Raw genomic sequence first — 24,935 nt, forward strand, 5'->3', positions numbered from 1 at the left:
ACTGTTCCTAATGAAATGTAAAATATACGTATTCAATTCACTTTTTATTCCAAATTAGAAAGCATTTAGCTCTATACCTGTAAAATTCATAACTCGAGGACAAAATTAGATGAATGATCGTTCATTGATAGAAGAGGGTCCGAGCAGCTCGTAGATTTGTTTTGACGTTTTCCCGCACTTAAATAACGTGACAATTGCCACACGCTTCTCGTACAGACCGAACTTTATCGTTGCTGGGAAACTGAACAAGTACTGATGGGACCACGAAACTCAGCGATGGGACCACGAAACACGACTGCACTGCCCATGATTGCATAGGAGACGTAATCGACAACACCATTAGTGTTGGGAAAACGCAATTTTGTTGTTTCTTTTTTCTACAATGCAAACCATGCAACTTCCAATGAAATAATCTGTTCAGTTGAAGGATATTATCGGCAAAAAGAGGGCCTAGGAGATTTTGCGGATTGAAACAATTTTTTTTTTTCATTTGGAAAACGTTTAGTAAACATTTATTCGCATAGCTAGACGTAATCACTAGGTTGCTCTGTCTGTAGCGTTAGTATTTACATTTCCGATAATAGTCAAAACGTCTCCGTCGGTAGTTTCAGTTGTAACCGGATAAAATCAAATAGGTTTGGAATAAATTTGGTGAAATATCTCGAAAAGGCGGTCTGGATTTTGAATACTCTGGGATATGATAAGAACAGTAGGTTGGTGTTTCTCAATTAATTGAATTTGTAGAGGCAATCTGCAATGTTGGTAATTTTAGCAACATGATTTACCGATATCACGATCAATCGCATAAAGATGGTAGAGGGACTTACACCAACGGTAAGAGTAAATTGGAATAATTCAATGTTGAGTCCAAGAAGATATAATGCTAAGAATCAATATTATTTTAATTTTACTACTGATCTGATTGTTTCATTATCTACTTGAAGATTCAAACGCAGGAATTTTGGTAATTAAAACATAAAAAAACACTTCTTTGCTTCTTTTTGTTCATCGTGTACACAAAACCTTTTTTTTTTCGGAAACGTTTCTTCAAAATTGCGCAAATGTTTTCGAACAAGAAATGTTTGTTCGCATGTTGGACGTTATTCAATCATAAAAAAGTTTCTACAATATTTTTTGTTTGTTTCAATATAGAAAATCCTTAAATACAAACATACTCCAACACCGTTTCGATTTCACACGAACTACTTTTCTTGAGCCATTTAATCTAAATCAGCTTGAATGTGAGAGATAGTCACTGTTGGTGAATGAACTGTCAGTGATTCTGTTCCTTGAATTTGATTTCACTTCTTTCATTACTAAAACAATTTCTCACACATAAAGGGTGTGTCACATCAAATTGCATCACGGAAAAAACGCTGTAGAAATTCGCCCAGTAGACCGATCTTTTTGAAAATTTTAGACAGTAAAATAAAAACTATTAAACAACTTTTGGCATTTTCTTTTTATTCGTACTTCGAGCCCAAACCCGTATGCTCGCACCTTCCTCTTTACCCCGTCCATAAGGTTCTGTACAACTTCAGGTTGTAGTTTTTTTTGAACAGAAATCCATTTTCTCTTGAAGTCCGCCTCCGATTTGACAACTTTTGGGTTCTTCCGGAGGGCCTGCTTCATAATCGCCCAATATTTCTCTATTGGGCGAAGCTCCGGCGCGTTGGGCGGGTTCATTTCCTTTGGCACGAAGGTGACCCCGTTGGCTTCGTACCACTCCAACACGTCCTTTGAATAGTGGCACGAAGCGAGATCCGGCCAGAAGATGGTCGGACCCTCGTGCTGCTTCAATAGTGGTAGTAAGCGCTTCTGTAGGCACTCCTTAAGGTAAACCTGCCCGTTTACCGTGCCGGTCATCACGAAGGGGGCGCTCCGCTTTCCGCAAGAGCAGATCGCTTGCCACACCATGTACTTTTTGGCAAACTTGGATAGTTTCTGCTTGCGAATCTCCTCCGGAACGCTGAATTTGTCCTCTACGGAGAAGAACAACAGGCCCGGCAGCTGACGAAAGTCCGCTTTGACGTAGGTTTCGTCGTCCATTACCAGACAATGCGGCTTCGTCAGCATTTCGGTGTACAGCTTCCGGGCTCGCGTCTTCCCCACCATGTTTTGCCTTTCGTCGCGGTTAAGAGCCTTCTGAACCTTGTATGTACGCAGGACCTCCCGCTGCTTGGTCCGATGGACGAATGAACTTGACAAATTCAGCTTATTGGCGACATCCCGGACCGAACTTCTCGGATCACGTCTAAACTGCTTAACTACGCGCTTGTGATCTTTTTCACTGACGGAGCATCCATTTTTGCCGTTCTTAACCTTCCGGTCGATGGTTAGGTTCTCGAAGTATCGTTTTAGTACTCTGCTGACCGTGGATTGGACGATTCCCAGCATCTTACCGATGTCCCGATGTGACAACTCCGGATTCTCGAAATGAGTGCACAGGATTAATTCACGACGCTCTTTTTCGTTCGACGACATTTTTCCAAATTTACGAAAAATTGACAGTGAAGCATGGCCAACATGATCTATACACTCTTATCTGATTATAAGCGAAAGCTGAAGATATAATTCCTAAAAATTAAATTTCTACAGCGTTTTTTCCGTGATGCAATTTGATGTGACACACCCTTTATTCGTGGATTGTAACAAATTGAATAAAATGAGCATTTTTATTAGTTCTGGAAATCGCGCTTCTGGAACAAATCTGGAGTAGATATCCAAGAAATCATGGTTTTAAAATTTGGCAAGCAGCTCTGAACCACACTGCGTTTCAATGGATTCTATCTGCATGTTTTCAGCAGCATGTTAATCATCGAAATTGAATGGGGTGGAGAAAATTGGAGAATTTCTTCATCTGCTTTTAGGTACCAAAATCAGCGAGAAAAATCAGCATTAATCGACTGGAGTGCCTCAAAATTGTCGACACCAGAGAAAAAAATCTCAATGTTAGAAAATGAGTAAAATGAAAATTTGCCATTTGTTGTTTGAATCTGAGCTTGTTTTCGAGTGAAAAAAGGAATAAAGGAAAGAAGGCAAGAAACATGGAACTCACAATGATGCAATGCGTGCGAATTGATTGTTGATTTCGACGATATCCGTCAACATTCTCGAATCCTGCGTCTATAGGAAAAAGGCAAGCCAATTCCTCGGTAACTTCGAAATCCTTCTCCAATCGATTACCACTGAATAAAATACATAGTCGGCAGCTCTTTCTTTTAAACTTTCAAACAAATAATTTTCGCACCTAACTGAGCCAATTTTCCAGCCAGGATGTGGCAACAAACTTGTCCATTTTTGACCATATTTTCGTTTCACATTGAGCCTTCAAAACATCAGCAGATTCATTGCAAATCAAATAAACCATGATTTATGCACGCAAAAAAGTATATTTCAGACAATTTTCCCTGGAATACACGTCCTGGCGAGAGCGAGAGCACAGCAAAATCGAATGAATTGTCTCCCAAACTTTTTCTCTCTCTTATGAACTCACGCGTTCATACATCCCGAACTCTCTCATAAGACTCTTGAAAATGTTTCCAGCACTTAAGCCTGGTTTATACGTTGTCAGTTACTCGGTTGCGAATAAACGAGAAATGATCCGAAGAATTACGAACGTACCCATACCACGAAATTTGACATTTGATTTGTATGTATGGGGCTACTCGCAACCGAGCTATTTCAATGTTTTTTGGCTACTCCCGTTTACACCGTACATACAAAAAAAAAATGTCAAATTTCATGGTACGGGTACGTTTCTTAGGATCGTTTGTCGTTTACTCGTAACCGAGTAACTGACAACGTAAAAACCCAGTTTTACTGCCGTTAATTGCACGAATTTATGCGAGTGTGAGCTGAACAGAACCAAAAACGTGAAAAAGCTCTTTGAGTACTAACGAAAACAATTGTCAGAAGGTTAAATTATCGTGGAAAAAAACGGAAAAGAAAACCGAAGATAATCAGCTTAGATACACACGATTAACAAGAATTACTCACAAAGTTATTTTTATTTAATTGTATGGAAGACTTTTCAACTATATTCCTAATTTCGCTCATATGATTTTTTTTTTGTCAAATCAGGCTGCGGGCCGCAGGTTGGACACCACTGATTTAAAGGGTCTAATGAAGAAACTGCTATGGTGCTATGAATAGCCTTAGAGAAAAACCGGAAAACTTTCCTTTAAAGTACATGTTTTTTCTGGGTCATGGTTTCTGATTGCAAGTTCCAATAGACATGTTCGTATTCCGATTATGAAGGGCCTGAAGTGTTGGCTAGAATTAGGTTTGGGTTCGGTCAACTGTCTGGACTCGATCAAATTAGCAGACCGTTATCGGGAATCTAGTAAAGCATGAATCCACCAAGTAAATTCTCAGCTGATCGGACATAGGTATTGGGTTTAATTCTCGATCGGTCATGATTTTTTTCGGGTTGGAAATTTTCTTGACACGCCATGGAAAACACAAAAAAATGAAATTTAACACTAATTTTGGAATTGCTCAAAAACATTTTTTCCCTTCATATTTGGAGCTTCGCAAATGATATCGGCGAGACGTTGATTCAAGGTATACCTTTGTTGAACAACAATTGTGTTACTTGATTGTCACAACCCTTCGGTCGGCGCATCTTACAATGCGAGCGGAGTGACAGAAGACTCGTCCGACAGCGAGAAAAGTCAAACATCAGCATAACAAACGTTTTGTCTTGGTCAGTCGTTGTGTTTATATTTGATTGCCCACCGCATCCATGTAAAAATGCTATTTTCAGGAAGTAATTTATATAATTAAAAACGTACATTTTTGTAGAGCTCCCACTGAATATGAGGCTAATGTGATAGCGTGGAGTGAATATTTGTGAAATCACGGTCGAAAAAGACGGATAAAGGTGATATTTCCAAGTGCAATTTTCACTCCCCCACGTTCATAGAACCAAACGAAGTTTCAATATTTTACCGTTATGAAATTGATGTTTCGAAGGCTCTCAGTGTCGGTGAGTATGTTGTGAGATTATTATCTCAAAATTTCAGTGAAAATGTTACTGCTTTCGAAAACTAAGCATACGACTGCTCTCTAGACCTTTTTACCACATGAATAATCGAAATAAGCCACGATATAAATGTCTTCTGTTAAAAAACAACCAGTTTAATAATTCATGAGAATTTTGGCCGTGAGTACTTTCAACATTGTTTTGTTTCATTCATATACATTCCATATTGAATGAAAATAATTACGACACGATATTTTGCTTGCTAATACAGATACACTTCGCCTACTGCTCCACCTCTATATGTACCTCATTGCATTGTGATATAGAGCGAAAATCGTTCTATTGAGCCACATACAGGAAAATAATAGCCGGGGAAATTGAGTGTTCGAAAAATCGGAGGTTGGCCATAACGAACATTTTTTTCTGCTGAATCAACACCAACATATCTAACCTCCGCTGCGCACTATAATTTGTTTACTTTAGAAGACGGAAGGTTTCTCGTTTCTTCTTGCATTTTCAGTTGTGAATGTTTGCAAATATCGATTAATATAGCAAATATTATTGAAAATCTGTATGATTTTTCGTCCATAATAACCTTAGGTGATGGCGGCCAGTAGAATTTCTTTTGTGGAGGAGCTGGAGGATCAGTACGTGTAACGAGGATTCTAATGAGATTGTTTGTGTGAATATTCTTCCGTCGGACCGAATAATAACCTCCCAGCCCCATTGTTTTTTTTCGCAGTACTCTGATACTTTACAGGTTTTGGAAAAAGTTCGATTTTTTCGGGAAATGGATAATTGGGGAGACAATTTTTTAAGCATTGACATTTCTTCACAGTTAACAATAAAAATAACAGCATATGCTTTCGTTTGAAAGAGAAAACCTGCCAGTAATAAGTTAAAATTACAAATTAAGAAATGTAACATCTCACCTTAGGTGGATTAATTTGGATTTATACTTAGTGACCTCCATTCTCCCGGAATCCAAAATTGATGCATTTATGAATACCGTATATTTGCTAATTAAAGTGACTTTTAGTTCGAAGTATGTTTGTACTTGCAAAAAAAAGTGCGGGTTTCGGCCAATGTTCGATTTTTCGAACAGTCATTTCCCGGAAAATGGAAGATGGGAAAAAATAATTCTTGAACATTGGAGTTCCTTTAGCGTCAATAATCGAAATTACACCAATGGCTTTCGTCAAAAAAATAATTTGTACAGCTTGGTCGTTAATGGGTTAAGGTAACCTTAGAAATCGATTTGGCAATATTGTACTTAAATTGAACTTAAAGCTAGTTAAAATTCTGAACTATTGTATAAGGTATGGAATAATTCAAAAGTAAGTATTTACAATTTAAACATCTTAAGAAAATTTGCACTATGATGTAGGGCCATTTCATTCTGAGGATTCCACGCCCACAGCGCGTGACGCAAGTTATAAGTGAAGATTCACCAGGGATAAAGAAGATACTGAACGTAGGTTTTTAATTTAATTATAATCCTATCCAAAAAAGTATCAATTTGTGAACAGAAAGATTTTAATACACGTTTCTACGGTATTCAAAATCGTGGACCTTTCTTATCCCTGCCATCGTTGACGTCACGTCAACATGATGTTACACAAATCTAGTTGCATGCATGTCTCGAGAAGACGATGATACAATGTTTGTAGCTAATGGTATCTCTTCCATACAGTGCCCTGTTGAAGTTGGTTGATGCTACGTGAGGCGATTGTATCACTCCACGCTATCACATAATCGATAGAAAATTCAGTTTCTACGATTTTCAGTTTGTTTGAATGTTTTCGAATCGAATTGCAGATTGCAGAAGATGCGCCTAGCCACATTTGACAGTCAATGATTTTAGTTTTCCAATTGCGAGCACATTTAGTTTGCGGAGCTGTGACGAACACCGTATATTGAGAAAAGGTTTACAACATTTTACAATTATGATTTCCTTTTTCAATTTATTTTTGTTCATTCAAAAACTAAGTTTATGCAATCAGCCGAGACAAGGCATACACTCTGATATCAATTATTCGAACTGATTCATCTTTTGTATGGTTCACCGTTCGATTTATAACAGATTTGATCGTAATTGAAAGAAACTTCCAAACGAACCTAAAACATATAACATTCTCTTCGATCCAATTTCTGGGTATTTTCGAGAATATCAAAAAACACAAACAAAAAACGACTAATTGTTTCTGTCAGAACCATTACACATCCAGCGATCTCGTGGCGGTTTTCTTCCCTCGACGGTCATCGATTGATATTTGCCGGAATGAAACGGGAACTCCCTTTCCCTTCCTGTTACACAGGGTGGGTAGACTCTATCGAGCGCCCAACAATTTCCACATGTCATTCCACATATACGAGTATTAAAAATAGCTGAGAACGAAGAATTCCGTCCTCGCACATAGCGCACAGGAAGATACTCACCAGCGTAGTAATGTGGCTCTCGTTCCCGGAAGTGGTGATGTCGCATCGAAACCTCCGGGTCCCCTGGTCGGTGCAGCTGCGGAATCAGGTTCAGCCAGAGTGCCATCTTGTGACCCCGGTAGTGAGTACGCATCTTTGGTTTGGTTGCTGAAAGTGGCAAAAAGACGAAGCGAAAAGTCGTGTAAAGTTAGACAGGAAATGCATTACGGTCGCTCGCTACATCCGCTGCACAGCGGCAGCAGCAACAAAAAAATGTATAGAAAATATGCTACATCATTGCATAAGAGTGCTCAATAGTCGAGAAAAACGTCCTTTGATAAAGCCAAGAGTTCGATATTTCGATCATTTTCCAAACTAGGTCAGTTTGTAGTCAATTTGCAGAGTCCTTTTAATCCGCATATAATTCTCCCAGAGTATTAACAGACACATCTTGCCTCAAATAAAGAGAAAAAGATTCACTCTAAATTATCTTCCAAATCTTTAACGGAAATCTTCACAGCCTTTTTCAGTCTATAAATTTAAGATTAAAACTTCTCCGCCCGGCGCGGTCCCCGAGCAAAGCCAGCCAATTCATTTAACCCTTCGAAATGGGGGTCCTCCCAGCGCCGTCACGTACTCGAAAACGTTCTTTCATCGTGTTCATACAAAATTAAAATTAAACCGACGCTGAATCCTTCTGATCTCTGCGTTGAACGGTCTTGTTTCTTCTAACCGAAAATTTTGGCCGCTTTCATCAACACTCCGAGTGAAAACTAGATAATGGAATCGACCGTTCCTCCGTTCCTTCGGAAGTGGGGAGAGAGAGAGAGAGAGAGAGAGAGAGAGATAGCGAACTAAGAAGATATAGAGTGAAAAAAGTACCCAAACGGCAAGATTATGTTTCCCCCGTCGAAATTGGGGATTCCCTGGAAAAATCCAATAAAACGAAGAAAGTTTTTTTATTAGGTTCGGCGAATCCGTTTTTCTTCCGTCGCGAGTACGGCTTTCCCCGGTAATAGTTCAACATGATTGCATTTTTTCCTCTTCTTCCCGTGGCGGAAGTTCCGCCGCTTTGAATCAGAACGGGTTCTAGAGAAAAATTCCAATCATAATCAAAGGGAAGCCTCTCAGCTAGTTCTCCCCATATGGTTGGTAGGTTCCTTTTGTTTCCGACGTATCATCGCGTTCAGGCTGGCTTTGTTTTCGGTCTGGGTGTGCAAGGATTCACAATGTGTCGGAGGAAAATGGCTGTATAGCAGCAGCAGCATTGTGTGTGAGATTGGATCGGTGGCGCGGAAGAATAGGTCGAACAGAAATCGGGTTTCCTTCCAAATTTTCGCGGGCCACTCTAGTGTCATCGTGTGCTGGTATGCTGTTTACAGTGTTGGCCAAAATAAATGGTAATTTGATTTTTTTCAATATATACAATGAGGATTGGCCTCTTTCAAAACTGGTTAAATATTTATTTTTAGTTAAAGATAATTGAATATAATAAAACTTGAAAGGAGTTCAATTTATTTTGACCAACACTATAGGGTCACTTGGATGTGAGAAACAAACTCAAAAAAAAAAAATCATCCAATAACCCACGCAGGGTGTGGGTGCGTTGGAAGACGCCGGATGACAATCTGTTCCAAACTGTGATGAACAGCGAAAGAAACGCGGAGATGAAACGGAGACCACGAAGAATAATCAAGTGACAATTTCCACTGGGATCAGCTTTTTTGGGTTAGATTGTGTCGCTTTGCTTGTCTAGTTATGCGGGATTTGGTACGAACGCGAAAAGGGGGAGAACAATATGTGGAATCAGTCGACTTCCGGTTGCTTTAACAGACCGCCCACAATATGGTGGATCTGGAGATGGCATTATTTTGCACACACTCTTCGCCTTCGCTGCCGTTCGATCGCACACAAGTATGACACAAAGAGTCATCTTTTAGACAGTCAGTTACTTGCCGTCACGATTCTTTTGACATCATTGTAATGAAACTGATTTATAAATTATGCATGATGGCAATCCAGTTTTTTCCTCCTATTCAAATTTCACACACAGAAGCTTCGCATGAGATGGATAATCTAGTGGTAAATACATCTTCATAAATGATGACAGTATGAACGTCAGTGTTCCCTTCTATTTGTTTCTGTTTAGGGTGAAAATATTTTGAATATCCTCTCGTTGGCTGCTGGTTTGAGATTGATAAGGTTTAGCTTTTTTTTTTTGCTTTGGTATAAAAATCAATAGTGATGAATTGTTGACCTGGATGGCAAGTGGGTTGACTGCATAAATATAAGGCTTCGAATAATTATTTTTCTTTTAGTTTACTTGTATAAGAATTGTACATCCGTAAATGGTTTTTCAATCAATTTTTTACGTTTTGGAATTCATATAGGTGTGTTTTAATCGACGTTGATTACAACCATTTTGTACTAGGTCTTCATTCTATAGTATACGTATCAATTAGTTTTTCAATCGATTTTAAATGTCTAAAAACAACAGAAAATGTCATTACTCTCAAATACTGGTATAGCATTTGTATAATATTAGGTTGTCAAAAAAGTCCTGCGGTATTTTTTTTGAATTTTCATTTGTTCATAAAATTAGATACAATCATCTGTTTTAAGTCAAATATGTGTCGTTTTGTTCGATGACTTGTTCCCAACGAGATCTCAACTTCATAATACCCCTGTTATAGAAGCTCGCTTCCTTATTGGCAAAAACTCGGATAGCCAATTTTCACAGGCCTCTTTTGTGGCTAACTTCTGACTACCTAGGTCGTTCGCCATGGACAAAAACAGGTGGTAGTCACTTGGTGCAAGGTCCGGACTATACGGCGGATGCAAAAGAACCTCCCATCCGAGCTCCCGGAGCTTCTGGCGTGTCACCAAAGAAGTGTGTGGCCTGGCGTTGTCCTGATGGAAGACAATGCGACCTCTGTTTATCAAAGATGGCCTCTTCTTCAAGAGTGCTACCTTCAAGCGGTCCAGTTATTGGCAGTACAGGTCCGAATTGAGCGTTTGGCCATAGGGAAGCAGCTCATAATAGATTATTCCTTGACAATCCCACCAAACACACAGCAGAACCTTCCTGGCCGTTAATGAGGGCTTGGCCACCGTCTGAGCCGCTTCAGTGGGCTTCGACCACGACCGTTTGCGCTTCACGTTGTCGTAAGTGACCCACTTTTCATCGCCAGTCACCATCCGCTTCAGAAACGGGTCGATTTTGTTGCTATTCAGCAGCGATTCACATGCGTCGATACGGTCAAAGATGTTTTTTGCGTCAACGTGTGTGGCACCCATACATCGAGCTTCTTTGTGAATCCTAGCTTCTTCAAATGGTTAATAACGGTTTGATGACTTATCCCCAGCTCTTGGCCGATGATACGGCTGCTACTATGCCGATCTTTCTCGGCTAATTCAGCGATTTTGTCGCAATTTTCGACGACAGGCCTTCCGGAGCGTGGCGCATCTTCGACGACCTCTACACCAGAACGAAAACGTTGAAACCATCGCTGTGCGGTGGAAATGGAAACTGTATCGGGTCCATAACCTGCACAAATTTTATCGGCAGCTTGAGATGCATTTTTGCCTTTGTCATAGTAGTACTGTAAAATATGTCGGATTTTCTCTTTATTTTGCTCCATATTTGCGACACTATAACTCACGAACGACTTAACCAAACAAAACACTGTCAAGGACTATATTATAGCGCGCATAAAATACCTTTCCAACAAGCTATAGTATGACTCGATACAATGAATACAACTAGAACTACGCGCTTACAACGACACCTCGCGGAAATACCGCAGGACTTTTTTGACAGCCTAATATATATGGTATTGCAATATAAGATCAATCTGAGAGAGCGATACAAGAACATTGAAGTTTTTCGCGTACTTTATTTATAATAAGGTGTAATACAGTCAACTCTCCCTAACTCGATTTCCAAGGGGACCAAGGGGAATATCAACGATAACAGAGTTATACAACTTTTTTATGTTTCGGACTCTGTTGCTCTCTCATTAAAAAGTACGCTACGTAAACCGATTCTGTTGCTTTCATTTGAAAGATGAAAAAATAGTACAGGATATATTAGTGGAACATTTAAAAGAATGGATTAGTGGATGTTGTTTGACATTTTGGAAGTGGAAAATTTAAAAGTTAATACTTTTTTAAATATGTAATTATTAATTTTATCCCAACAAATCATACTGAACTTGAGTGTTTGTTTCTAATAATCAAATTAAAGCTCTCTAACCACTCTACAATTTGTTCTTTGACGCCCAACTTCTATCTCTCTTAATTTCGCTGCAATATCGTTATAAATAATTCCTGATGAAAATTCAATCAAAATCTTCAAAAATCGCGATTTTTAACCCACTGTACTTATAAAAGCCACTTAAAATTCACTTTAATATTGAAGGATTAATTTTTTTTTCTTGAAATTATTCATATTTGAATTATGAAAAAAAAAAAAAAAAATTCCAAACTGAATATAATCAAGTCCTAAATTTTATATGATCGAGTCCGACCTGCATAAGGAACTAGGTCAACAAAGAAAATATTGATTTAGTATTTTATTCAAACTAAATTTTAACGATCTCGCAGGAACTGTTCAATCACACAGTGTGTTCAAATAGTTTCACAGGAACATTTTCAGTTGATTTCAATATTCCGGACAAATACTTCAGGTTTGATTTAACGTTCGAAGGAGTAATTTCGACACAACCATCTGAACCTTCCCTTCCTGATTCTCCATCTCAATAGAACTACTATCTTCAGCGATTTTCTCAGCTTTTTCAACACTTTTCAGTATATCGGTATCTGGCATCAGATCACAGCAAATCACGTTTTGGTTCTTTTTGCACTAACAATTAAAAGACATTGAGCAATTGAACGATATTGTACTGTCGACATCAGCAAGCTCACGACGCATTAATTATGCCAGCGGAATATCACCATCATCATTGATCCATTTCTAAAAAAGCATTAAGGCCATCCAGGCCTTGGTGTTGCTCTCGTATATCATTGGTAATGGCTCCTTCTTTTTGAAACATCGTTTTACTCTTTCCATTGATCAGCAACGGTAGTTTATCGCTTACGTCCATGTTGGTTGTGCTTTAAAGCTGAGAATGTTCAGTTTCTGGACAATTCGCAAGCCATATCCCGAAGAATAGAACCTGAGAGAGGTAAATCATTCTCTCAGGCTCGATAAGACAAAAAATCCATTGACCGCTCCAGCCGTTTGATCAACATATGCTTTTGGTGTAGATTCAATTTTCCATTCCGGTTCCATTTTTTCTTTAGCTTGAATTGTGTTGATACCGTACTTTGTGCAATACTGAAATCTTCTACTGCTTTAGACAACTTCCATCCATACTTTTTGACCTGCTCGATGATGCTCAAATAATGCGCAATGGTTAGCGTTTTAATTGTTCGCTTGAAAGGTTTTTCGTGGTTTTCCATACTTGAAAAGAAATTTCTTGATGACACGAACACTTCGTCTTCACTTTCAAGAGCAATAGAAATCAGAGTTAATAACGCACAAAAACATGTACCGTTTTGTCTCAAATTCCGAACACTTAATCTTTGTTGGCCATTAAACAGTGTCTCATTTCTCAAAATGGTACTTTTTCGCGAAATTAATGTGGTTTCTGGATACAATAGAGCCTCTTCTTTCATTTGTCCACCATGAAATTGATTTACAAATACATATTCATGGTGAAAAACTAAAAATATGTTTGATTACATTTGTCTCAAATTCCGCACAACAGAAATGCAGTTTACTCTAAAAAATCATAACTTTTGAACTACTGGACCGATTCAGGTGATATATCAAATTAAAACCAATTGGCCATTCTTCTTTGAAAAAATACCATGCTCCCAAAAAATTGGATTTTGTGCTTCGAAACTTGTGTCAAATTCAGAATTGGCTAACGCAAACATTTGATCGCTGGTTTGACTGTCACTTTTTTGCAAATGTTCAGTATTATAAGATATAGGCAGCATCGATACCTATGAATGATGTTAAAATGAAGCATATACCACAAAAAATGTCAGGGTATTTATTTTTCAATTATCTATAACATTAAAGTTCAGTAAATCTGCATTTAAAAATGAAGTGTTCGGAATTTGAGATAAAACGGTCAGCGAGAATCAATCGAGATAGGGAGGTGAAAATCCATGCAAAAATGAATCAACCCCCATCGAGTAAGGGAGGCATCAAGTAAGAGAAAATATCGAGTTACAGAACATCGAGTGAGGGAGCGTTGACTGTATTATCACACATTTACCCAACAGTCGTGTAAAACAGCCTTGCATTCCAGCCGGCCTCGGTTCGATCCTCGTTGACATCGTTGTGGCTTTTTTTGTGAGATTGAAAAAGAAAAAAAGAGAGAGATGTCTGCACATACAGACATTTTAAAGCTTTCGAGACAGATGATTTTATTTGCTCATTTGACACTTCAGGACACGAAAAGGCTTTTTTTTTGCCGGAAATGAAATGTTTTTTGAAATATGAAAATAATGAAAATAAACATATTGAACAAATTTAATAGATACAATGTAATCATAGATAAATAATAGTTGAACACTCGTTATTGCTTCAAGTTAAATTTTACATTGAATTTGTTGGTTCAAAAATTATGAATCATGAAATTAGTCGCCACAAGATACCAAACGTTAAGATGTGATTGCCAATTGATCCATTCACTGAAAAAATCGCTTTCGTTCGTTCAAATATGATCTTACAGATAATTTCCCCTAGTGACATTATATTATTGTTACATGCTACAAATCACGACACAAAAGAGAACGAGACAACTCTGCTTCGGTTCGTACTTCATGATACACCAGCACGCAAGCAAAACCGTCATGTACGCTTTCGGTGCAGAAAGTTTGTTTTTTTTCTTTGCCTCTAACATATACATATCGAACCTCTCCATGCATCATGAAACAGCAGGATCATACGGACTACGCAAAGCGAATGATTCATATTCAACTAATGTAGCTGATTCCGATTTTCAATTCTCAGAGAGTACAAACTATATGATTATTTAGCTCCCTTGAAATATATATATTCATATAGACCGCATAATTTTACTAGCAACACCGCTCCAGTGCGAAACAAAAACTCTCTCGTTTTAGCTCTTTTCCCATTCGCTGCTCTCCGCAAGTGTTGACCGAATGATGAAATAATTTTTCTTGTATCATTTATTGCTTTGCACTTGTCTGTGCAGTGGTTTCCGCTATAGTAGAACGGGACTATATATGCGATACAAACTTGTATGTAGGCTTCGAAAACGATGTGCGATGTTTGGTGCAGTTCGGATATGCAATCAACAGTCTTCGTTCCTCTCTTGGTTTAATCATTTAGTGTAACACAAGTGATTACTGTTATTCATACAAGTATCTGAATGATCCACTCATATTTGGTTATATGTTCGTGAGAGGTTACTTGCATGTCACATTTTGTATCATTCGATATTGATCGAAATCCAAACACTGGATTTAGTTGATCATCATTGTCTATTTTTTTGTTTCTGTTTCATCGCCATTTAGCAAGGCTTCTAATTCGGAATACGGTCCAAGACCGGAAGTAGTGAATATGATCTTTGAAACACTACGAATAGTAGAACTTCTCTAGGTTCTACAAATATTAGATGATGACGTAAACAGTTGTAGTAGTAATTACTCACATTATTCCTTAGTTTTTATATTTCAGTCAGCATATTTACAGTATTTGAATAAACAGCGTTTATCTTTTTTTGCTTGGTGAGAAATGGATCGCAATTATGTATTTTTCCGGCATATGCTTTTGTACCTACAGTGATTCAAACTTGTATTTGTACACCAGCAAGCTTTCGAAACATTCTAGTAAGATAAAGATAATCATTTTATAGCTTAAACCTTCAGCTTTTGGAAAATTCCACGAACATATTGTTGTCTTAATGTGTATGTAGTAGTGACCAGAAATATCGTGAAGAAATAACAAATCGGTTTTTTTTTTCGTTTCCATGCGATTAGACTAGATCTATGCGACCAGAATCCATTTTTTTGTTCGGAAGTGTGATTTTTTTCCAGAGATGATTAGCTTATTGGCGGCTTCAATATGATAAATCGATCATATAAATAGTTTAAAAGTTATGAAGTAGTTTAAAAGTTATGAATTTAGAAAAAAAGTCATTTTTGGAAATCAAATCGATTTTTTTTTGTTTTTCCAAAAATTTTGTGGACTAACAAAAATTTTTGTCAATTAGGCTTAACGCACATGCAAAGTTGTTTGCTTCAGAATGCATTCTCAAAATATGCACAAAGCATGCTGTGCGGTGCAGAGCTTGTACTGGTGCGCGGAAGTCAAGCAGAACAGAAATGTTGAATTTATTCCTTTCTGAGGCCGTGACAACTATATTGCCACCCAGAAAAAAAAAAAAATTGTGTAAAATTCAGTTGCAATACATTGATAAGATTTTCACCGCAAACATTCTATTTGGGATCTACTGTGTAAGATCATGCAGTTTTTTCAATAAAATAAATGTTGTATTCGATGAAAATTCAAATTTTAATTTTTTTCTTTGTAAGTCTAAATAAAAAAAATATCTCGCTGCACTAGAACTATTGTTTTGATTATTGCATTATCACAGGCGAAATAATGTGAGTTTACAAGGCAGCGGCAAACCGTGTTTTTGGAGTTAACCGGCAGTGGCAACTATATTATCACCAATTTATTCAACTGTTTCAAAAGTGATTTTTTTTTCATCAAAGGTAAATAAGCATGAGCATGTTCTCTGAAATTTTTAGACGATTCCTTGCCTAGTTTCCATGGCCTTATAAAGGCTTAAATAAAACCCAGCTAAGCACCGTCTCGCATCGGACACCGTGGTATAAATTCATTTCCAGTTCAGATTTTCATTGATGTCTAGCTTCAGCCAGCGAGCAGTCAACAACTTTAAAAAGCCGGGATCTCGTTGAACGGCAAGCCGTACCGAATTGTTACCTGTTGGGTAGAAAACGTCACTTTTCGACAAATTATTTTTTTTGGAATGATTGGATTCTTGCATCGCATTCGTGTGTGTTTATTTGTTAATACTAATAAAGTTTTTAGTGTGCGCTCAATTCATTTCTCACCGCGTAAGGTTATTCTACTGAAGAGTTTATTTCGTTTCATTCTGGAATAATAGACGATATAATATTTATGAATGGGATTAAATAAGTTCGTAGTCCTACGTCAATAATGCGGCCATATCTCAGACACCACCTTCGATATTTTTTCATGGCCAGAGACGAAGCATCTTTTTCGTGAAAATTTGTAGTTATGTGTCTTATTGCAAAATATTGAATGGTTTTTTTTATCTATTTGTGCATAAGGGTGCTTATTTTAATTTTAATTTGGTCCGAAAAATCTTTTTTCCTCTTTTTCCAAAAATTCATTACTTCTGGAATACTTGACCGATGAATATGATAGACAAATCAAATTGAAGCCAATGAGCTAGACTTCTTTGAAAATATTATGATTTGAAATATCATACTTGCGAAAAAAGTGGATTTTGTTTTCGTTATTATTGATTGTACAATCAAACCTTTTTTGTGTGCGGGGGATAGCGACCGCACAAAAAAAAAAACGCATAAAAAATCGTACAAAACTTCGCCAGTAGCTTTGAAAAATCAAGTTCAGTACACAATTTGAAAAACACTTTTTTGTGCGGAAGATAGGGACCGCATGAAAAAAGTTTCCCCCAAGATGTTTTCAGTCATCGTTCAATATTCCTTTGTGATTAGACTATGCTACTGGAATCAATTTTTTTTGTTCGCAAGTGAGATCTAAATTAGTTCAGTAGTTCAAAAGTTATGAATTTTGGGAAAAAAAATAATTTTTGGAAACACAGAATAAAGTGATTTTTCGGACCATCAATTAACTCTGAAAAATCATAACTCAAAAACAAAAACAAAAATATCAAATCTGACGAAAATCTGAGAACCACTATATCAATTTGACATGGCAGTACTGAATCTCTATATTAAAAAAACAAAAAGATGATATTTGTCGATGCACTATAGTAGGATGCACTCTCGGTATTTTTTTCAAGTTCTTTTCTCGAAGCTATTGAGAATGGGGTTCAAAAAATTGGGAGATAGTTTTTCACTATGGATTCTATCATGTACCGTGTAGGGGTTCAAAAATCAAACTAAAATTTCTTATTTGGTGCCATGCACAATATTTTCCATGGAGCTGGTTTGGGTTTGGGGCCCCTTTTGTCTTACATACCCAGCCAGACCCTTTGCATATGAAATTTTAGCTTTACCTAGCACGGATACGATCTCCAAACATGATGTTATATCGGAAAATGCACAATTTTTCGGTAGTTGCAGCAGCTAAAATCTTTTTACAACGCTTATGGATAGGTGGAAGTATGAATACTTGTAATAACCTACTCCCTGAACATTTCAAGGTATGATGATAGCGTTATCGCGAACAACTGCATCAGTTGATATTGCCTCGACCTGTGAACGATATATCCATTGTTTTAATGATGGCTCCTATGTGGTTATGGATGGAGAGTTGCCAATCCTAATACATCACAAATCTCCCGTTTGGAATTGTGATTAACTTTGCTAGGCGGTCAGCAGACTCATCTAACACTAACTTAAACAATCTTTTCTGGATCAGTGATGTTCTGGATAGATTTATCAGTGGTATTGCACTGGATCATTTCCTCTTGTTTTCCTCGGAGAATATTCATATCGGATAGAATTTCTTAAATTCAAAAACTTTCTGAAAGCCATTTATGGAGATATCTTCCATTAGAAATGAACCGAGCAGATCATATACCCCGAAGAGCTCAGCCAAAACCAATTTCTTAACGATAAGTTGAGGTGGAACACAACACGTTCAATGATGTGTGAGCTTTTTTTACAATATCCCGGAAAAGCATTCTAAAATTTGCTGGCCCGTTAAAACCTAATGAGTTGAACACTACACTGACATAAATTGGATTAGATAATTTTAGTTTACCTCGAATCAAACAGCGACTTTAAAGGTTGTCTGCAGCTAAGTGACGAACAGAACAGAAGTTGTCTGCAGGTTTGAATACACAAGTGTCTGAAAAAACATCTGCTGTTGTTGTTAAAGCATCGCCAAGCGGAACCTGAAAAAGGTCTAAAAACTTTCGGTAACGAGAAATTAATCCGTTTTTAATGTCACAATTCAAGGTCGATTTTATGATCTACATAAGTGAGTGGGCCGCTTATTAACAGTTTAAGGACCGCACGTTTTGGGGCAAACTTGTACGCTTCATTTGTTCGGATTCCACGAATGAGATCGTTTCCTTCGGTGTGGATGAGACGAAGACGAGCCATCGGCACGCTTTGTTAGATTCTTTGCAGACCAAGGATGTAACCATCAAGTATGGAAAACGGGTTATTTCGTGATCCATCCGTAATAGATGGAACGCGAAACACGAGAAAACTCGTGAGCAGTCTGCAATGTGTTAAAGTGAAAAAAAAGAATATAACGTATTTAATTTTCTAAATCCTATTATTATTAACGTCCACGTTCCACTCGTTTACGATCTTGAACCATTACTAAAAACAGGTTTGCTTGTACAGTGAATTGGAGAAAAAATCAGGTATCACTTTCATTCCTAATAATTTTGATAAGTGTGCTGGATAACACACAGGTCTGATTGACTTTAAAGAATTGCAAACTTAGATTACTGTTCAACGTCTTCGCGATAATTTTCAAATACTCATTTGTTCTATACTCATTCTATGCGGTACACATAGCAACAACCTGGTTTTTAATCAATGAAATATTGACAGGAATGAGATATTTCCATTATGTTCGAACATTAGGGGATACCCATAGAACGTTTAATTTTGAAAAAAGCCCCTCTAGTACTAATATGTATCATGTCCTCCATCAAATATTACGTCAAGTATCTGGCGACAATTTCCAAAAGAATGTCCACCGGAGCCAAATGTGCCACCTCTGCGCTTATCACAGCAGAAAAATAAGAACCCTCAAGTAAACACTGGCAACGACGAACAAATTGCAGCTCGCATAAACTAACAGCAGAACCATTCCATCCGTCTATCTTCCAGGACCAATGAATCCAAGGTGCTTATTAATCCCTCTGCGAACCGTCCGAGAGGTCTTCAAGTCCTCTACTCAGTACCTAGCAAAAAAAAAATCACTTCCAGCCGGTTGGATGCCTGGATGGAGGAGTGGATAATTTTCTTGGTATAGCTGCAGCATTACAGTTTGAATACAGCAGCAAATGAACCGAACTGAGGGTGGAGAAAGAGAAAGACCTGTACAAAGTATTAACCTTAGCAAAATGACAGCTGCAAGGATTAGTTTTTTCTACTCCCTTTCTGAGACTGTTGAAATCAAGCGGCAAACGTTCTACAGCGCACCATCCGCAAATCCAGAGCGGAAAAAAGCGAAGCGTTCAAGAAAATCTCACATTTTATCCCGATCCCCGCTATGCCACCGCGCCCCCCTCCCAGCCCAGATTAACGTTAGAATGTAGCATTGAACGAGATGTTGAAGCAAAAATAAGCAATTTTATGTCATTATAATCATTAGCGTGTGCGTTATGAAGCACGCTGGATCTTCGCACCCGTCTCCCACCTCCTTTATGTTTGTGCTGCGATATTTTCATAATCCCGGCAGAGGAAGGTATTTTAGTGTATACTCTTTTTTTTTCTTTGCTCCGGATGTCATTGTTTATTTTTCATTACATTCCCTTGGAATGAAAAATGTATACGAAGAGCACCATCGTTGCGCTCCAAAGTGTTACAGTGTACCTTCGCGATGCTCGATGTAAGGATGGGTGCACAGTGCTACCATTTGTGGGTTCAAATCCGGAAAGGAAATCGACACAAATGAACCGTCACTCAAAATTAACACTCCGAATAAAATCACTCCGATGGAACGGATGAAGGGTAACCCGAAAAAAAACAAAATCTTTGAGAAATGAACTCTTCTCAGTTGTGCTTTTTTTCCGCAACTTCGCCTGAAATTTATTCTGCTCGGTGAAAATCTCGAATCTCTGCCTGATTTGTATACATCCGTAAGCCACCGTCTCAACGGGAGGAAGCAACTCTTTCGTTTCCCGGTGTGAGTTGTCGCACTAGGGGGGCACAAGGTGAAAAGCTTCAGAAAAAAATGTAATTCTTTTTTTTGCTCACGAGCTTACCATAATGATGATTAAACTATGTTACCCGCGCGATGGGGTTTCGAGTGGTGCGAGATGGTTGCGAGAAGCGGACACCGGTGAGCCAATGGTAAAACTAGCACACGTGACAATGTAGTGTTGAGCTCAGCAATTGTGCTCGAGTTCGAGCAGGAAGTGCAGCAGGGAAAACACCCTAACATGCGATGCCGAATGAACGCTTGTGACAATTATAGCTGGACGATTGTAACGATGATCATTTATAAAATGAAGATACACTCTCCCACGGAAGCACGCTTCTAACAGCACACTGAAAATTTAAAGTGTCAAAGATATTTATCTTGGATAGCAGCAACGTCTTGAGAGAAAGTGAGCGAGACCATTTAGAATAGCTTCAAGGCGTGGCAAAAGAGGGTTCTGTGTCCTCCAGTCGGCGATTCGATAAGTATCTGGTGACTAAATTGAATTTATATCTCCCCATTCACATTCAACCAGACGGGATTCGTAATTTTCGTCGCTATCCCGTTATCTGGCGCCTGGAAGATTGTTTCACCTTCACACTTCGTTCGTAGGACGCAAGTTTGCTTCATTTTAGACAGTATGTCTAGCGTAGATATCGGCTTGGGAGCTTAGCGTGGAAGAGCTGGCAGATTTAGCATTCCAGGCAGGTTATTTGGAGAGCTGAGTGAATTGTGAAGTTACAGAATGTAGGATTTTATTCTGAAAATTTTTTCTTCATCGTTGTATTATGATTTCTCATAGCTTTCAGATTTTCCACAAAACCACTTACTGTTGAATATTTTTCAAAGGTTCCTTTGGATTTATACATTACTAGCTGACCCGGCAAACTTCGTCCCGCCGAAAATTTATTTTACATAGGACAACGTCTAACCGGAAGATATGGGGGGTAAAATGAATGCTTAGATTAGCACTGAATAAGTAGGAAAAAATGGAAGATTCTGAACGCTTATATCTCGAGCATTTCTCAATAGATCGCAAAGGTATTTGCATCAATTGATAGGTCTACGCGTCTATCACAATGAATAACATTTCATTTTTCTTGAGATAAACAATTGAATAATTGTGAAATGTCAAGCATTGTCCAAACGCATTGTGTGCCTCCTTTTGATTGGTCCGATTTGTGCTCCTCAAATGGCTCCGACCAAAACGAGCAACCAGAGTAATAGCGAAATATAATTTGGGTACAAATGAAGAATCATATTGTAAACCACTCCCACTTTTGATTCTACCGCAAATCGAATGATATAAATTTGGCTGTTGCTTTTCAGAATCATTCTTTTTCTAACCGCGGAGCAGAACGGATGTGCTAAGGTCATCGTTCCATCATGGAGATGCAACAACGACAGGAGAGGCTGGAGCAGTGTCATGAGCGGCAGGAGCGTAGCGATGGCAACGGCGAATGCGGACAACTAGTTTTAGTTGTGTGGCGCTCATACTCTAAGAGCCTCCGCAGAACGCACACATTTCATCGGCCGATAGTTTTATACGGTTTGCAAACACCGACCCAACTAAATCGGTGCATTGTGCATGCGCGTGTGGATATCTCTCCGTACTGATCAAGAAGCCGATCAAACTATTGGACGATAAAAAATCTGCAGTTTGTGGGAACTACAAGGCCATTGTTCCACGAATATCAGCAGCAACAACCACCGTGTTTTCATCAAATGGACATCCGTTATCCGTCGCTTCCGTGGAATCGATCCAGCACAATAGGGCCTGTGATTGCATTCAGTCTGTTGAGAAAAGTGCTTCTGCAAAATGAGGACAAAGCCTTCGGCATCATGAGAACGATATGAATTATATTGGCGCTTTTCAGGGCCACCAAATCATTTACAAAAGAGTTAAAAGTTATTTACAGAAAACGATGGCTGCTAAAGTGATATCCGAATAAAAAAGCAAACTTTATAAACTGATTCTTGTTTGCGAGAGCATTTGTCAATTTAGACGTATCTTTGAGCTTGTTGGTGATTGGGATTATTTAGATAGATCAATCAGTTTTTACAAATTTTGAATCAAAAAAGTACATGCAATTGTCTAAGTATAAGCAATTGTTTAACACGAATTTCTCTTGCTGCGCTTTTCATTCAGCCCGTATCAAGAGGAGAGGAAAATATATATAACAAAAGTTCCCCCCTTTGTATAGTCCTACGTCACTCCGGTTATGTCCTCGACATTATTCACCCGTCTTTTTTTTGTTATCAATACCTCCAAACATTCACATTTTCTTACTTACGATCATGGATCCAATCGCAGAAATGTTCATTGATTCATCTTCTAATTGACCCCTTACAATTTACTTTTAATATAAATTTCCTAGGAATTCTATCAAACTCGTCATTTTAATATCAGATTATCTTCAGACACAATTCTCGTGCAAGATTTTCTAATCACTTGAAAATAACATGTTTCTCCGTTACATCGAATAAATGTTTGAAACAGAAAATATGATAGAATGAAAACAGCGTTAAATCGGACAATTCCTTTCTCGAGTTTTGCTCTTATCAACACATTCGGCGATCCATTTTTATTTATATAGATAGAAGACGATATAGGAGCGCGTTTCATCACATTGGAATCCATTTCCACTTTCGAACGAAGATCAATTTCGTTACTGGACTAACAATGCTTGTCAATATGTATTTGTAGAACACATGCGAATTTAATTTTTCGAATTTTCCCATTTTCCTTCAGAGTTTTCCGAAAATTTTCAATTGTCATGTTTGGTTGGAATATGTGCATTAATTTTAAGAGACCACCTCTCCTCTCCAGAGGAGAAAGGGGTGATAGATAATGATAGAAACATTTATGGTACCCAAAAACCCTCAGATCCCATATTTGGCTCCATTTGCTTAATTGATTCTTGAGTTAAGCAGAAGTTTGTGTTTCATTTGTGTGGCAGCCCCCTTCCCCTTAGAGAGGGGAGAGGAGTGTCAAACCACCATAGAAACATTTATCGATCTCTAAAAACTTTTTATGCCAAGTTTGTTTCCATTTGCTTGATTAGTTCTCGAGTTATTCAGCCCCTCTTGTCTTCAGAGAGAGGGGAGGATTGTCAAACTACCATAGAAACAATTACTGTCCCCTAATTCCTCCACATGCCAAATTTGGTTCTGTTTGCTAAATTTGTTCTTGAGTTATGCAGAAACTTATGCTTCATTTGTATGGCATGCTATAAAGGGTGTGTCACATCAAATTGCATCACGGAAAAAACGCTGTAGAAATTCGCCCAGTAGACCGATCCTTTTGAAAATTTTAGACAGTAAAATAAAAACTATTAAACAACTTTTGGCATTTTCTTTTTATTCAAACTTCGAGCCCAAGCCCGTATGCTCGCACCTTCCTCTTTACCCCGTCCATAAGGTTCTGTACAACGTCAGGTTGTAGTTTTTTTTAACAGAAATCCATTTTCTCTTGAAGTCCGCTTCCGATTTGACAACTTTTGGGTTCTTCCGGAGGGCCTACTTCATAATCGCCCAATATTTCTCTATTGGGCGAAGCTCCGACGCGTTGGGCGGGTTCATTTCCTTTGGCACGAAGGTGACCCCGTTGGCTTCGTACCACTCCAACACGTCCTTTGAATAGTGGCACGAAGCGAGATCCGGCCAGAAGATGGTCGGGCCCTCGTGCTGCTTCAATAGTGGTAGTAAGCGCTTCTGTAGGCACTCCTTAAGGTAAACCTGCCCGTTTACCGTGCCGGTCATCACGAAGGGGGCGCTCCGCTTTCCGCAAGAACAGATCGCTTGCCACACCATGTACTTTTTGGCAAACTTGGATAGTTTCTGCTTGGGAATCTCCTCCGGAACGCTGAATTTGTCCTCTGCGGAGAAGAACAACAGGACCGGCAGCTGACGAAAGTCCGCTTTGACGTAGGTTTCGTCGTCCATTACCAGGCAATGCGGCTTCGTCAGCATTTCGGTGTATAGCTTCCGGGCTCGCGTCTTCCTCACCATGTTTTGCCTTTCGTCGCGGTTAGGAGCCTTCTGAACCTTGTATGTACGCAGGCCCTCCCGCTGCTTGGTCTGCTGGACGAATCAACTTAACAAATTCAGCTTATTGGCGACATCCCGGACCGAACTTCTCGGATCACGTCTAAACTGCTTAACTACGCGCTTGTGATCTTTTTCACTGACGGAGCATCCATTTTTGCCGTTCTTCACCTTCCGGTCGATGGTTAGGTTCTCGAAGTATCGTTTTAGTACTCTGCTGACCGTGGATTGGACGATTCCCAGCATCTTACCGATGTCCCGATGTGACAACTCCGGATTCGCGAAATGAGTGCGAAGGATTAATTCACGACGCTCTTTTTCGTTCGACGACATTTTTCCAAATTTACGAAA

General features: G+C 38.6%; 1 protein-coding gene across 1 annotated transcript in view; it reads right to left on the minus strand.

The window, feature by feature from the left end:
• Positions 1 to 24,935, minus strand: part of LOC129764427 (neuroligin-1-like) — a 615,422-nt gene that overhangs the window by 61,244 nt on the left and 529,243 nt on the right. The window contains exon 14 of the mRNA XM_055763494.1: positions 7,427 to 7,573. Coding sequence (XP_055619469.1) covers positions 7,427 to 7,573 — 147 coding nt within the window. The remainder of the gene's footprint in view (positions 1 to 7,426; positions 7,574 to 24,935) is intronic.

This window comes from Toxorhynchites rutilus, chromosome 2 (assembly GCF_029784135.1).
Source record: "Toxorhynchites rutilus septentrionalis strain SRP chromosome 2, ASM2978413v1, whole genome shotgun sequence".
Lineage (NCBI taxonomy): Eukaryota > Metazoa > Arthropoda > Insecta > Diptera > Culicidae > Toxorhynchites > Toxorhynchites rutilus.